General features: G+C 43.5%; 2 protein-coding genes across 6 annotated transcripts; one reads left to right on the top strand and one right to left on the bottom strand.

Moving 5' to 3' along the window:
* Positions 1–1,465: 1,465 nt before the first annotated feature.
* On the bottom strand, positions 1,466–6,877 carry LOC129774696 (myb-like protein AA). 2 transcript variants are annotated; one of them, XM_055778568.1, is made up of 2 exons: positions 4,775–6,877; positions 1,466–4,717 (listed from the first exon to the last, which is right to left on the bottom strand). In XM_055778568.1, exons 1-2 carry the CDS (start codon positions 5,798–5,800, stop codon positions 3,050–3,052), a joined length of 2,694 nt encoding a protein of 897 aa, XP_055634543.1. In that variant the 5' UTR covers positions 5,801–6,877; the 3' UTR covers positions 1,466–3,049. The 2 variants fall into 2 exon arrangements, with proteins under 2 accessions (XP_055634543.1, XP_055634542.1); XM_055778567.1 differs by having other exon boundaries at positions 1,466–6,877.
* A 578-nt stretch (positions 6,878–7,455) lies between these two features.
* On the top strand, positions 7,456–15,510 carry LOC129774691 (uncharacterized). Of its 4 annotated transcripts, none has more exons than XM_055778552.1 (2): positions 7,456–7,584; positions 8,725–15,509. In XM_055778552.1, exon 2 carries the CDS (start codon positions 9,112–9,114, stop codon positions 14,785–14,787), a length of 5,676 nt encoding a protein of 1,891 aa, XP_055634527.1. In that variant the 5' UTR covers positions 7,456–7,584; positions 8,725–9,111; the 3' UTR covers positions 14,788–15,509. The 4 variants fall into 4 exon arrangements, 3 of the variants coding, with proteins under 3 accessions (XP_055634527.1, XP_055634526.1, XP_055634525.1); XR_008742755.1 differs by lacking the exon at positions 7,456–7,584 and having other exon boundaries at positions 8,455–15,038; positions 15,095–15,510; XM_055778551.1 differs by lacking the exon at positions 7,456–7,584 and adding an exon at positions 8,455–8,668.
* The last annotated feature ends 1,238 nt before the right edge of the window (positions 15,511–16,748 follow it).

Raw genomic sequence — 16,748 nt, 5'->3', positions numbered from 1 at the left:
AGTAATATTAACAGAAGCGTTTTTTTTTTGAGAATAGCGCAAAATGATGAGAAGTGTTTATATTCCTAGTAGTTTCAAGCCACCAATGTATGGCTCTGTATGCATGCTCTGGCGAACGCTTGTTTGGCGCTTGTTTTACGTTGTACGAACGATGCCTAGAGGTGCGATTCCTTTGAGGCAATACTAAATAACATGTAGCATGATATTTGATACTTGCAAGTGTTGACATTGTTGTTGTTTCCATGCGGTGCCAAAGATATATTGATGTAGTTATGAGATGTAGAATAATGGTTCTGGTGCAACATGTATATAATCGACTGTAGCCGAGTCTATGTCAATTGCGAAAAAAGCCACCGGAATAGCATTCGAGGTAAATTTTCAATGCATTGACATGAAATAAATTGCGACATACGATCAGCTAGTGTATTGTTCTGCGAGGGCAAGAATGAATCATCAATCAGTTATCGTCAACTGATTCTACAATGAAGAAACCATTTCAGAGATTATTGTACTAAGCAGTTGTTTCTAAAATTTCACAGAATTATAGAATAATATCCGAAGGTATAAATAAGCGACTTATATAAAATAACAGCGTAGTTCTACGTGAACAATGCGGCATGTACGATGCTTGAAGAGGACTCGCAAGCACTTGGTGCTTTCGAACGCCGAGTGCTCAGAGCAATATACGGTGGTGTACAGGAAAACGAAGTATGGAGAAGGAGAATGAACAATGAACTGGTGCAACTCTACGGCGAACCCAGCATCCAGAAAGTCGAGTGCGATGGGCAGGGCATGTAGCAAGATAGCCGGACAGCCAAACACCATAACGCTAACAAGATACTTGGTCAAATAAACGTTTTAATGCTCGTCTGCCTCATACTTTACCGGAAGAGACCTAATATAGCGATCGGTTTTAAAAATTGATTAGGGATCGACGGTAAACATGTTTTCATAGGTAAACAGGACTACCGGATTTTTTCGCTTGAGGAAGTTCAAGTTTCTCTTACATCGCTCGACTCGTAGCTCCCGGTGCAGTTGGTAATCATGTGATTTGTTTTTCCGTATCCTCGACTGCGCCCCGAAATCTTTCGTTGCGATCTTCCGAGCCCTAAGGCCACTGATCTCATGTTCCTTCTTCATTTCCTCATAAAACGCCAATTAATGGTAATTGACTTCATCGAAGCTAGTTTCTCTCAGGGTTTGCTTCATAATACGAGCGTGATGCATCATCTTGTCGACAAGAAATAGCTTTGCTCGTGGATAGTCGGTTCTAGTTGGATACCTCATGTACATCAGGAACTGAAATATAGTTCCGTTGACATATATGATACCAAACATATCTCCGTAGTTGGTCTTCAAATGAAAGTACGGTGTTTGTTTAACACCGAGATCGAACATTTGTGAAAGTTTCGGATAACTCATGAAAACACTCGAAATTTCATTCAATACAATAAATCCATTTATTTCGAAATTATTTATGGGAATGAATATATAGAGGGAAATTACAGCAGCGAGCGAGAAAATTCTTAAAACGAATTAACCAATATATTTTATTCACAGATGCTGTCGTGGAGTTACAGTATAAGCTAACTATTAATAAAACAAACAAATGTTATTGAAAAACTAACAACAAAAAGAATAGTTTTAATGATTGAGTAAGAAGAACTGCGCTACAAATTAATTCACACTTCAAATATGTTTTCTCATGCTTTTGCTTGGAAAGGAGTCGATCCCGAACATGTTTACGTTTTCTTCAAATTCACAAGCTGCGAAATAGTCTTTAGATTCGAAAAAAAAAACACAAAAAGGAAACTATTAAGGAAGTTACGGAAAAAATATTCTCTATAATTGTATATATGTTGTCTAACTTTTACCTATGGCTATCAATCTACATTTTATCAAGGTACGTTTTTGATTTTTAAACTTTTCATTGTTCATTGCTTGTTCAAAATATATATTATTTGATTCAGAACACTCACGATAGAAACTCGTATAAAAGGCCACCAATGGAACACTCTCAAATGGTATGTCCATTTTTTTCCATGTCCGAATACGTCTAACGCTATTCCAAAGACATCAACACTATATATGAGCTAACAGTCTTCTCTGTACAAAGTTAACAGTAATACATATGCTATCTATTTTTTGTTTGCTTGTTATTTAAATGCGCGGTCGCCTGAGCGCGACACCAAAGTCTCACATCTTCCATATAAATCTGAGGCAGTCAGTCTGAACAACATCTCGTTTCTGACATTGATGATGTAGGTTTTACAGATTTTTTATTTACAATTAATTCTCGTTCTCTCATGGAAATGTTGTTTTTTTCTTTAATATATTTGTCCTTTATTCAACAAAATCATCACTCGTGACTGTAATTGTGACGATGTAAATAGATAGAGTCCTAAAAAACTTGGTTGAGACAGCTAAAATAACGCAATGAAACATCAGACATTATGCGTAATGAGGCGTCGTGCACAAATTACGTAACGCATTAAAGGAGGGGGGGGGGGGATAACGCCGGATAAAGAATAAACCTAGGGCACATTGGTCATGCTGAAGCAGCTGGATACAGTGCTTCCTTTGCCTGCTATTCAACATTGCGCTGGAGGGTGTTATGAGACGAGCGGCGTTTAATTTGCGTGGTACGATTCTAAATAGATCCAGAAAATTCGCTTATGACATATACATAGTCGGCGGAACATTTGAGACGCTAGCTGAACATTACACCAGACTTAAGCACGAAGCAGAGTGAATCAATGCGTATTAAACAAAACACATGCAAAATCCGCATTTTTTTTGCGTTACGTATTTTGTGTATCACGCCTAATTACTTATGAGCAATCGTGATTTCAATTGCATTGGATTTGTTTTGGATTGGTTAAAGTGTTTCTATTCCACCTTCATTAAAAACTGAGCGAATTTATTGAACATCAAATACGATTGGTGAACCTATAACCTCTGCTGTCTAGCTACAAAATTTTCATCCAGGAAAATTCCACACTGACTATCCAAAAAACTTACATGTTTTTTTTTCTCTCAGAACACTTACTCAATTGTAGTTGATTGCGTGACATATCGACGGATTTGGCGGGTGATATGTAGCCTTCTGGATCATTTCCTCACCGGCACTGCTGCCGCTGCCATGGCTTGAGGCGACGTGATGCGAGTACAACCCCACGCTGTTACCATTGGGACTTAGTTGACCGACAACGACGGCGGCGGATGGTTGCTGATGCTGCTGCTGTTGCAGTTGTTGCTGTTTCTGTCGGTACTTTGTGGAGTACTTGTAGAAATCTGACATCTCGAAGGGTTTGGTAACTTCCTTGTATGGAAGGATTTTCCCCTGCTGGACTACTGTGACATTTTTTGGTGACTCCGTTTGGATGTCGGGAGTGTGTTGGATAATGACACCAGCGCCCGTTGATGTGGTTGTGATGGTCGAGGGTGTCGGTGATATTGAGGTTTGATGTCGTAAGTTCGGGGACGTTAGGGTGTTGGAAGATGAAACCGAAAGTGTGGGTGAAATAAGGAGGTCAGGGTGGCGGGACGAGAGATTGCTCTGGCGTGGTGGTCCCTGGGATTGAAAATAGTTGTTATTTTCGCGATCGTACAGTTGAGGTGATTGTGGTAGAAGATCCAAGTGCTGGTGCTGATGCTGGTGGTTTACCGGCTGCTGCACTTGTTGAGTATAAGGGTTTCGATGGTTTGGAAGATGTGGCGGTGAACGAAGAAGCTTTTGGCGATGCAAATGCTGCTGCTGTTGCTGTTGCTGGTGCTGTTCCATTACATAGGCATGATGATTTTGCTCTTCAATTTGCTTCATTCTGTACTGCTGCTGTCGCTGTTGTTCCAGAATTTGTTGCTGCTTCTGCTGATAGTACCGCATTTGTTGAGGCGATAGTAACAGAGGAGACGACGAGGAAATACCATAATTGTGACTGGTATTTATATGCAGAGGAGTTTGAATCGAGACCTGCACTTGAGTAGGAGCTGGCGGTGGTTGAGGATACGCGGGTAGCGTTGTGGTGTTCACAGGTGCCGTTGGCGAAGGAATCGTCTTGTGCTTCACAATTGGGCTGTCTAGCGAAGTTTCTCTCCAAATTTTTTCACGTTTCTTGTGTTCACTGGAACCAGAAGTAACAGAGATGGCATCGGAATGTATCGAATCTTCCTGTTGTTGTTGCTGCTGTTGCTGCTTATTAACGAAATCGAAATTACCCATGGAATTGCTTTTGGTGGGAATCGCATGTTGATATTGACTCAGTTTCGATCGTGAAAGTTTCATGCTACCGCCACTCTTTCGATCTAAACTGGAGAACCGAGCATCTACGGCACACCAGACCTTCTCTCCGGTTTCCAACATCATCCAGTAACCCCCGAGACCAGCCGTCATATCCTGCTGGGGCTCGTAGCTGCTGTTACTGCCGGATGCTTGGGTGTTTGGGTAATAATGTTGTTCGTGGAATGACGTCGGAACATGCGAAGGTGGCGGTGGAGGGGGAGGTGGTTGCTGCAGTCTAGAGATCACCTTCGAATCATACACAAATGATTGGCTAGTTGCGGCAGATGATGCACTGGCTGGTGGTGACAGTATATACCCATGAGGATGATGTCCAGGAGGAGGACTATAGTTCAAAATTTGGTGCTGCATCAGTTTATTCAGTCTACTGCCTTGCTGCTGCTGTTGTTGTTGTTGTTGTTGGTGCTGCAGCTGTTGCTGTTGAAAATGTTGATGTGAGTGAGAATAATGGTAATGTCCGCTTCCGCCACTCACGGGAGACATTTTTGCAGCATCCACCGATGTTGTGTCGTAATTAATAATCCCACTAAAGCTATCATGACGCGGTCGTTGTCGCAGCATACTTAACTGCGACACCATCGCAGCCGATGCACTTGGAGTCATACTCTGCGAACCCGATGGCATGACGGAGAGGGCTCCCGAGTGTAAAGAATACGGTGATAATTGTTGCGAATGAAAGTGGCCAGGATGCTGGCTGGGGATTTGTACAAGAAGCTGTTGCTGTTTGCTCGCGGAACCGATCGAGCTATTCAGCGTGCTCGAATGATTCGACGATGTATTTGATTTCAAGGAGTTTCTTCGCTCCGACAGGTTCATCATCATCATGCTGCTACTGTTACTATTCGACCGGAATCTATTCACATTATTACTTTTATGAAGATCAATATCATCTCTGGTAGCAGGAGGAGGTTTCTGCTGCTCGGCTGCCGTTTGTTGACGCTTCTTGAGTACGCTCAGATTTTGGTTTATAGCTAATAATTTTTGTTGTGCCGTTTCATAATTTTGTTTATGTGTCCTTCGAACAGATTTGGATTGAGAGGTATCGTTGGCCAACCTGAGGGAGGCCTCGGATATTTGTTGCTGAATTTGTTTCTCTAAAAGAAGCTTATTGATGTCATCCTCTTTATTATTCAACAAGTTTTCGGGTAACTTGAAACTTGTCCCTATCTTACGCCGCAATGTAGGCGCTGCTCCATTCTGATCGTGGCTTCCGACACCGGCGCTGAAATCACTAGGGTACATCCCGATAAGCTGAGCCTCCTCGCGCTTGATTTGCTGAAGCTGGGCATATTTTTCATTGAGCCTTCTTTCAAGCTCCATCTTACGAGCCTTGAGCTGATCATATTTGGACACATTTCTACCAGAGCCATCCTCCTTGCCGTTCACTTTCAAAGCAGGATTTCCCTTTTGGGCGTCTAATAACGCTGCCTTCGATGTAGTCGCTTGTTGCTGGGGCGAGCTACCGAAGAAAGAAGGTTGCTTCACTTTAGTATCCCCCATGTTGAGTTCTTTGTGAGGTCCTCCAGTATACTAGTAGCGGTCACTGAAATAGCTTATGTGAATCATCGCCAGCGTTCAATGTAGACAACATCGCGGCGAAGTATAACGAATAAAACCTTCTGTCGAAACACACTGATTATAATTAATGTATTTCACACATTTACGCTACATAACTGAGGCACATATTAATGTGTACACATGTACACTATTGGCGTGATTGAGCTCTTCTTCTTTCCATGATACTTAAGCACTGACATCCATGGGGCTTATAGACAACCGACTTACTGTTTCTTTGATTAGATAAGTCTTATGTATTGTTAGGCACTCGGTTCTTCAATTCATACACCATTTTTCGCGAATGTAGTCGCAATATTACAGATGCAAGAAGTCAAGAAATTATGGTTTTCTTAATTGACGATTTCTCTTCGATGACTCGGTAGTTTCAATTGAGATGTCTCCGAAGCTGCGAATGATACGCAACCAACTTTCGTCATAATTTTACGAGTTAAAGCAGCTGTACATGTCGTAGAATATGGGTACTAAACTCAAAGGATAGCTCCGTCTGGGTGATCGATGATCATGATCACTTCCACATCCTGTGATTCGATTCCGTGATTCCGCTACTGGAAACTGCTCGATGTGTTTCTCATCATCATCGCCATTCATAATGACGACGTAGAAAGGGCCGAGCTCCAATCATCACGTCGTCAACTCCATTCAACACCAAGAGCACAAACACAAACATACACACGCAAGTTTTCCTCCCTATGTTGCTATGATTACGACGGCACTGTCTCTTCTTCCCCTATACTTTCGTTCGTAGCTCTTTTACACTGGTGGTGTCCTGAATTCTTTCGAGCCAACTATACCACGGAAAAAGCGCCTCGATTGTTTCGAATATTCCGCCTTCCCAGCTTGTAGTGCGTGGTTACTAACTATTTCTTGACACACAAACGGAACTAAAGTTTGAATTGAAACACTAAAAAAACAAGAAAACAATGCTAAATAAACGAAATTATACGATAAATTCCGCTACCCGAGAGCAGCGATCTGAAACGAATTGCTGCTACTGTTAGGTAAAGCTCGCACCAATACCCACGATACGGGTGTGTACAAACTGATGAGTGCCACCCATACTTTTGCACATTTTCTTTGAACGATAAAGTCGGTAAATGTCAAATCAAACCACGAATCCCGAACAGGGGTATGACTAAAACGTCAAATCCCTCATATTGCCAATGTACCCAATATTGCTGCGGTTTACTGACATTTTGGTTCTGACAATTACTGTTGTTTACAACACGGTCCGGTTATATAGTTAAATAGTGGCTAACTTTAAACTCCATGTTGAATCTGAACACCTCCATGTGAAACCGAAATATGAAAATCGCTTATGCAGTTAGAAATAAAGCAGCGCAATTTCCGCGATTTCAACGATTTCAATCCTCGCAAATGGTATGTTGATAAACAAACGACGCCATATTGATTTTGACTTTGGGTAGCCTATTTTCAATTGATGTCTAACCCCTGATCCCGAAGTGGCTTGATAGTCGCCACAGGTATGCTAGATTTCTTGTATTGTACAAAAAACTATTCAACACATAAGAGATTGTCCACATACTACGGTTAATTCTATTTTATAACAATCGCAATAACTTCTCGGAACCGCTAATTCGAATGTTTTTCAAACAATTTCATCTTAAATTTACGTTCAGTAAGATTCGACCGATTGCTCGCGGTTTACTCGTGATTATGGAGGCAACAATTTTCGAGGAACTGATCAGGTTAGGGATTTGAAAATGAGGTATCGTTTTCTCAATCGAGGGTTTTTTTCTAAATACAGTGTGGATGTGCGAGCGGATGATCCGCGGTGCTTGTAGGCTTATAGTTCTTATATTAACATAAACATGAATGGAAATTCATGTTTATATCCATATATCTGGATTCCTCGAGTCGAGAAAGACGCACCACGCTAGATATGGGGTACAGACTTAATGATCAGCTGCATCCCAATAGGAAGTACCCTGTGTCGGGCGCACGTAGAGAGCATTGCAGACTGCAACATTCAATTATGAGAACACTTGTAATACTTGTTGTTTGTCTAAAAATAAACACAACATGGATGTTTAACAGAGTTGGAAACATACTTTTAAAAGTGGAAATTTAAGGCCAAAGATTTGCTTCCAAGCCGGCCAGCAAAACCCGCTCATACCCGCTTTTTGAGCAGGTACCTGAGCGGTTGTTTCAATAGGACTATTTTCAATTCATTCATATATATCAACAGTGATCCAGATAGCATTTAAAGAGTCCTACATTTTGCTTTTTTAGCATTATATCCACCCTATATTGGTTTATAGCGCTTAATAAGCATTAGTTCAGTATTCTATATGTGGATACAGTGGCTGATCAGTCACGAACCAGCCAAAAGTGTTGAAACTCATAATAAAGAAAAAAAAGTGCTGTTTGAGGACCATTTCAAAGTGGTTACTGGTGCGAAAATGAATTGCTATCTAAAATAGCGACGATTAAAGTTGCGAAATTACCAACGTTTATAGCAAACCACCGGGTGCTCTAAAAAGAATGTGAATAACCGAGGGTTACCAGACGTACTTTAAAGTTGTACGTTATGATCAGAGCTAACACCTGGTGTCGCAACGTGCGGTTGCGACGCACCTGCTCCCAAACACCTTGAGAGAAATAAAACGTTCCCACTTTCGGCGCGCTACTGTGTTTCACCGAGAATCAAAAGAAAACACAACAATGATTCAATGATTCAAAAACAAATAGTCAGAAGTGAAAGAAAGTCCTAAATTGATTGTTACAAAAGCGTTAAGCGTAATTATTCTTAATTGTATATCCTATATTATTGTAAGTAAGCTAGTAAATCGATTGTGCTATGTCTAATGCTAAAACTAAATTTACAGCTGCAAATCGAGAGAACGAAGATTCTTAAAAATAACCCCACCTCCAACGAACTAAACAAACGAGACACTAAACGTAAGTTCTCTAAATCTAAATCTAGCTGCAACACAGAAAAACTTATGATAGTGTAAAAAACCTTAAAATTAATATGTACAATTTAAAACTACTTCTATTCCTAAAACTACTATGTACAATAGAACCATTTTAATGTATTGATTTATACCTACGGTAGGGATTTTTTAACGTCGTCGTCATCGCCATCGCCATTGTATTGCGTATTGAAATAAACGTTTAAAAAACCGGAAAATTGTTTCTCTTCCGTTGCGGTTGCAACATTTTAAAAAATCCGTTTAGTTCGTGATCGGGGAAGCTTTATCGAGGTTGCAATAATGCCGAGAAATAATCGGGCAAAACCAGGTGTGAGTTGTGCGCTGTGCAAGGATCTCGACAACAGCCGGATGGTTAGTTGTGACGAATGCGGTAAATGGTTCCATTTCGTGTGCGTGGGTGTAACTGAGGGAATCGAAGAAGTTGATTGGAGCTGTTCAGAGTGTGAGGCGAAACGAGCAGACCAGATCCCATCGGTCATCACTACAGATCATGCACAGAGTGAAGCGGAGCCTAGGCCAGTGGATAACCAGGGGCAAGTTGAGCTACTCAGGGAATTCCAGAGGAGAATGGACCAAATGCAAAGTAGGTTCGAAGAACAACAGCAGGCATACGAAAAGCTGCTTCGGGAAAAGGACCGCGAAATGCAGAATGCGATTAAGGATTTGCAGTCCCAGTTCCAGCGTCGTATGGAGAAAAGAGAACAGCAGATACGAGAGGAGTTGAGCGTTCCCGTAGTTGTTCATCCACCGAATGCAAATTCGACAACGTTGGGAACTGAGAATCGTCAGACAGATGACGTCAGCAAGGCGATCGAGCAGATGCAAAGACAACTCGCAGAGATGGCTAGAAAACAGGATTCAGAAACGAAGAGTCTTGAGGAGCGAGTGAGGGCGATGGAAATCAGCAGCAGCGAACCTGTCCCAGCGAGGAATGATGGTTTGAATGCGGATGCGGATCCATTCATTCCTAACGGCCTTCATCTATCTTCGACAGTGAATCCTTCTCATGAACTCAGCAGGAGTCAACTCGCTGCGCGACACGCGGTGGCAAAGGAGTTACCTACATTCTCGGGCAACCCTGAAGAGTGGCCTTTATTCATCGCCACTTATGAGAGTACCACAAGGATATGCGGCTTTAGCGATGAAGAAAATTTGCTTCGACTCCAACGCAGTTTGAAAGGCAAAGCTCTTGAGACAGTTCGTAGTCGGTTGTTGTATCCAGCAGGACTTGATGGTGTCATCAATACGCTTCGTATGCTGTTTGGCCGTCCTGAAATCATCGTTCACTCGTTAGTTTGCAAGATTCGGGAAATGCCAGCGCCAAAGGCGGAGAAATTGGGAACTCTGATAGATTTCGGCGTAGCAGTCCAGAACATGTGCGCAACGATTGTGGCGTGTGGTTTGAACGAGCATCTATGCAACGTGGCACTCCTTCAAGAACTCGTTGAGAGACTGCCACCTACTGTGAAGCTCGACTGGGCAAAGCATCGTCAAACAATGTCAGCGGTCACACTATCGGATTTCAGTAGCTGGTTGGGCACGCTAGTGGAAGCAGCTTGCGTAGTAACGATTCCATCGACGATCAGTATGTACGTTGGTAGAACTGAGAAGCGTGTCCGAAAGGAGGAAGTTAATGTCCACATTCAGTCCGACTCAAATCATTTTCCAAACTCTACGATGTCCTCCAAAAGTACGTCGAAACCAGCCAGCAAGCAATGCGTTATTTGTCACGGAGAATGCAGCAGTGTAGGGTTGTGCCAAAGGTTTCAAGAATTGGATATCGGGGCGCGATGGGCAGTGCTGAAACAGAATAAATTGTGTCGGAAGTGTCTGTCGAAACATTTCGGAGCATGTGCAGTAAAGCAAGCCTGTGGTAGAAACGGATGTTCATACATGCATCACAGGTTGCTACACGACGATTCCAGATACCAGCGAATGGAGAATCCTCAGATATCGAGTCTACAGGCGGAAGCAATTACACCTACCGAGAATTGTAATTTTCACATTAACGATGTTAGCAAGATTCTCTTCCGATACGTGCCGGTGCTACTTCACGGACGAGGGAAGATTGTACGCACATTCGCCTTTTTGGACGACGGTTCGTCAGTGACGCTGATGGAACATAGTTTGCTGAAGGAGCTAGACATTCAAGGTGAATCATATCCCTTGTGTCTGGGCTGGACAGGGGATTATCAACGTCAGGAAATGAATTCTGTGAAGTTAGCGGTAGATATTTCCGGAGTGCACGACATGAGAACATATTGGATACCGAAAGTGCACACCGTGGACAGTCTCGCTCTACCCCAGCAAACTCTCGCGATGGAGGAATTAGCGCGACATTTTCATCATTTGACGGCCTTGCCGGCTGATTCCTATCGCAATGTTCGACCACGGATACTTATAGGAATGGATAATTGCCGCTTGGGCCACGCGCTCGACAGCAGAGAAGGAAGAAAGGACGAACCAATCGCTGCCAAAACACGCCTGGGGTGGATAGTATTCGGGCCTTGCTCTATAGAATCCCAAACAACGACTAGTTTAGTCGCACACCACAGTCTTCATGTGTGTCCATGTACCGAACAGAGCGACGCAGAGCTACACAACGCAGTAAAAGCGTACTTTTCGTTAGACAGCATCGCAATAAGTTCCGTTAAACCACTGATGTCGAAGGACGACGAGCGAGCCGAGAAATTGTTGAAATCTCTGACTAATGTGAACAAGGGGCGCTATGAAACTGGATTACTCTGGCGGTATGATGATGTTCGAATGCCAGACAGCAAATCAATGGCAATGAAGCGGCTGATATGTCTGGAAAAGCGAATGCAACGGGACCCTGATCTAGCTGAAGCTCTGAAGGAGAAACTTAGGGATTACGAGCGATCTGGGTACATCGTAAAACTGACGGAGAACCAACTAGCCGAGAGATTCGAACGCGTGTGGTACCTTCCAATATTCCCTGTTGTCAATCCCAATAAGCCGGGAAAGTTGCGCATAGTGTGGGATGCAGCCGCAAAGGTGGCGGGTGTTTCGCTGAACTCGTTCCTGCTAACTGGACCAGATCAACTTACTTCTCTTCTATCCGTTTTACAACGCTTCCGAGAATTTCGCATTGCCATAACGGGCGACATTCGAGAGATGTTTCTTCAGGTGTTGATGAACTGGCGCGATCAACAGTGTTTGAGGTTTCTATGGCGGAACGGAGAATCAAATCGTAGCCCAGATGTCTATGTCACAAAGGTAATGACTTTCGGGGCAACCTGCTCACCCAGCTGTGCACAATATGTGAAGAACCACAATGCGCAACGATTTCAGGATAAGTTCCCGAGGGCAGCGGAGGCGATAATTAGAGAGCATTACGTGGATGATATGCTGTCCAGTGTGGAGACAGAAGATGAGGCGATTAAGCTAGCTGTAGATGTCCGATTCATTCTCGCAGAGGCAGGTTTCGAAATAAGGAATTGGCTGTCAAATTCGAATCGAGTACTGCAGGAGCTGAAGGCAAATCCAGGAGAGAAGAGCTTGAATCTGTTGAGCGAAATGGGAACCGAGAAAGTTCTGGGATTGTGGTGGTGCACCGCAGCCGACACCTTCACCTTCAAAGTGTCTTCGAGGATAAATGTCGATCTACTGCAAGGTCATATTGTGCCAACCAAAAGGCAGATTTTGAGTACGCTGATGACGATCTACGACCCACTTGGACTACTTGCGAATTTCCTTATGTTCCTGAAAATCCTGCTCCAGGAAATTTGGCGTAGTGGCATAAATTGGGACGAACCCATTAAGAGCGAACAGTGGGAGAAATGGCAAATATGGTTGCAAGTTCTTCCGCAAGTGGAATCCGTCAGTGTACCCAGGTGTTACCGGATAAAAACGAGTACAGGCGGTCAAAACGAAATTCAACTCCATGTGTTCGTAGATGCATCCGAAAACGGATATGCCGCAGTTGCCTACCTCCGGTTCGAAGAAGATGGCGAAGTGGAATGTGCGCTCGTCGGCGCGAAAACAAGAGTAGCTCCGTTGCGATTCGTGTCGATTCCCAGACTTGAACTTCAGGCAGCAGTTATCGGTGCCCGTTTGGCGAAAGGTATCATGATGTCTCACCAGCTTAAACCAACAAAACAGTTTTTCTGGACGGATGCGCGTGACGTTCTTTGCTGGTTGAATTCCGATCACCGGAGATACAATCAATTCGTCGCAGTGCGGATCAGTGAAATTCTAGAGTTGACCGAGGTTAACGAATGGAATTGGATTCCGACGAAACTGAATGTTGCTGACGATGCGACGAAATGGCAGAAACTCCCGGATTTTTCTCCTGCTAGTCGTTGGTTCCGTGGTCCACAATTCTTGTGGGAGGCAAAGGAAGAGTGGCCTGTTGCAGTATCGAGCTTCGATTACACCGCAGAAGAGAAGCGACCCAATGTGCTACATCATTCCGTCAAGCGTGTCCTGTTTAGGTGGGAAGATTTCCCTAAATGGAAGCGGCTGCTGCGTCATGTTGCATTCGTACAGCGGTATCCATCGAATCTGCGCAAGAAATTATCGAAGGAGCCCATCGTCACCGGCCCATTGACACAAGAAGAGCTTCGAAAAGCAGAGTTGTTAATTCTCAAACTGGTTCAGAATGCTGAATTCGTTGCAGAGATAGCTGCATTACAGAAACCGAAGCTCGCACCATGGAAGAACGCATTGCCCAAGAGTAGCTCGCTGTATGGGCTCAGTCCGTTTCTGGATGAAGAGGGGCTGCTGCGAATGAAAGGACGTATAGATGCTTGTGAAGACGTCGATGATTGTACGAAGCGCCCGATACTGTTGCCGAAGTGTCATCCCGTTACCGACCTCATTATATCCAGTGTTCATCAGCATTTCTGTCACATGAATCACCAGACTACACTCAACCAGATTCGGCGTAGATTTTACGTGCCTCAGCTACGGTCGGCCTACAAACGCGTACGAGCACGGTGTCAGCACTGCAAGAATCGCCAGGCGAAGCCAGTTGCTCCAGAAATGTCAGCTCTGCCACCCGCACGCCTGAAGGCTTTCTGTCGTCCATTTTCCTACGTTGGCATCGACTACTTCGGTCCAATACATGTAGTTGTTGGCCGGAGGACCGAGAAACGATGGGGAGTGCTGATCACATGCCTAACGGTGCGAGCGATACATCTTGAAGTTGCTCACAGCCTCACAACCGACTCATGCATTCTCGCCATCAGAAACTTCATCGCCAGGAGAGGTACCCCTCTGGAGATAGTAAGCGATCGCGGTACGAACTTCATCGGAGCAAGTCGAGAATTGAAAGAAGCGTTACAAAAAATGGACCACGAAAAGCTGATAGAGCACTTCGTCACCACTGATACGAAATGGTCTTTCAACCCTCCTGCATCTCCACATTTCGGAGGAGCCTGGGAACGCCTTGTTCAATCCGTGAAGAAAACCCTGAAGCAACTCCAAGTCACACGCACACCCACCGATGAACTATTGAAGAACATGCTCTCAGAGATCGAACTAATCATCAACTCACGACCTCTAACGGAATTGCCATTAGATGACGAGCTTTCCCAAGCTCTCACTCCGAATCATTTTCTGATCGGGTCATCAGATGGTTCAAAGCCCCCGTTCACGTTTGACGACAGCAGTTACGCTCTGAAACACACCTGGAAATCCTCCCAAGTCTACGCAAACCGGTTTTGGCGTCGCTGGGTAGCTGAATACCTACCAACTCTCACTCGGAGGACGAAATGGTTTAGCCACGTCAAGCCAATCGCAGAAGGGGACATCGTCGTCATCGTTGATGAGACTCTGCCGAGGAACTGCTGGCCGAAAGGTCGAGTTGTCCACGCAATTCGGTCCAAGGATGGACAGGTTCGTCGTGCTCTGGTACAGACCTCGACTGGAGTGCTAGAGAGGCCAGTCGTGAAGATCGCTGTGTTGGACGTAGGTGCAAGCGTAAGTACATAGGATCAATGGCCCTGATGCACTGGGGGAGAGTGTCGCAACGTGCGGTTGCGACGCACCTGCTCCCAAACACCTTGAGAGAAATAAAACGTTCCCACTTTCGGCGCGCTACTGTGTTTCACCGAGAATCAAAAGAAAACACAACAATGATTCAATGATTCAAAAACAAATAGTCAGAAGTGAAAGAAAGTCCTAAATTGATTGTTACAAAAGCGTTAAGCGTAATTATTCTTAATTGTATATCCTATATTATTGTAAGTAAGCTAGTAAATCGATTGTGCTATGTCTAATGCTAAAACTAAATTTACAGCTGCAAATCGAGAGAACGAAGATTCTTAAAAATAACCCCACCTCCAACGAACTAAACAAACGAGACACTAAACGTAAGTTCTCTAAATCTAAATCTAGCTGCAACACAGAAAAACTTATGATAGTGTAAAAAACCTTAAAATTAATATGTACAATTTAAAACTACTTCTATTCCTAAAACTACTATGTACAATAGAACCATTTTAATGTATTGATTTATACCTACGGTAGGGATTTTTTAACGTCGTCGTCATCGCCATCGCCATTGTATTGCGTATTGAAATAAACGTTTAAAAAACCGGAAAATTGTTTCTCTTCCGTTGCGGTTGCAACACCTGGTGTTCGACTGGCTGTCGGAGGTGGGTGACGGTGAAATGAGGAGACAAGACAAACTAACTTATAATGAAAAAGAAGAACACAAAGACATTACATTCTTATACTACCCCTTTTCACAAATAATAAATCAACTGTATATAGCAAAAGTCGTGAGTCCACAAAAAGTATCTTATAGGAACATACGGTTGTCTACCTCGAGGATATAAAAGGTGCTCTCTAGCTGCGTAAATTATCCGTACAGTGCCAAACTGCTTGATCGATGTCATCGTATCTCCGTTTCCACACCGGCAGACATTGCTTTGGACAAAATTTATTCTGTAGAGGTGCAAATCTAGCGGGTAGTGGTTGGACATAAGTCTACTTATTACACGAATGAATTAACTAACGTCCAAACCTTTGAAACACGCTCTCGAAGAAACATTTGGAATAATTAAGGGGGCTTCAGAATGCGTATTGGCATCACTGCCCGCTATAACTGTCTCGCCATACTCGTTCATCCCACCTTTCATATATACCCCTTTTATAGCAACCCGATGAGCAAACCTCGAGCGCGGCCTGGCAGCTCATCCGATGACGACACACGAAAACGGCAGCTCCGGTGTTCCAGCCATAGCAGAGGGCAGATGTGTTTTCCGAGTCCCGAGGCAAAATAGAATACTCCACTGAGCCCGGTTATTCACAGTAACCACCTCCCAAGACATCCAGTTCCTCAATCGGCTGCCAATGAAATCGGTCTATCAAAAGTTCACCTTCCTTCCATCCACCATTGCCAGGGAGCTCGCCTTCTCATTGCTAGGGTTTAAAAAATACGAAGGGAACCACACAAAGATTTTCTTGAAAAAAAAATATTTTTTCCAAATGATTCCTAATTCTACTTTAAACTACCATGCCCAAGAGGGAGTATTCGTACCACATTGGTTGCGCGTCCACTTACTATGCGAACGATTGTGAGCTCAAAACTGAGTACCGTCAATTCGATCATCTTTGTGTGTTATTATATTGGGTGTCAACCAAATATTGTTTATAAGCCATGTTGTAGAAGTTTATGGTGCACCATCGAATAGATTTTGTAGGAAATGGTTTGGACGATTTAAAAATGGTGACTTCAATGTTATGGCGGGTTTATATTAGGAAATCTATAGCTATAGATGGATTTATTAACGTGAAAATAGGTGTAAAAGGGTAAGAATAAATATGATACACTTTTTCGAGGTATATATAACTTGAATACATTCAGCATATGTAAACGCTTGTGAATTTCTCACTGGCGAGAAATCACTAAAGTTGGATGCAGTTCTACTTCAGGTGAATAAATTCAT

Source organism: Toxorhynchites rutilus, chromosome 3 (assembly GCF_029784135.1).
Source record: "Toxorhynchites rutilus septentrionalis strain SRP chromosome 3, ASM2978413v1, whole genome shotgun sequence".
NCBI lineage: Eukaryota > Metazoa > Arthropoda > Insecta > Diptera > Culicidae > Toxorhynchites > Toxorhynchites rutilus.
The sequence above is the reverse complement of the archived record's forward strand: the minus strand, read 5'-3'. Positions and strand labels throughout refer to the sequence as shown.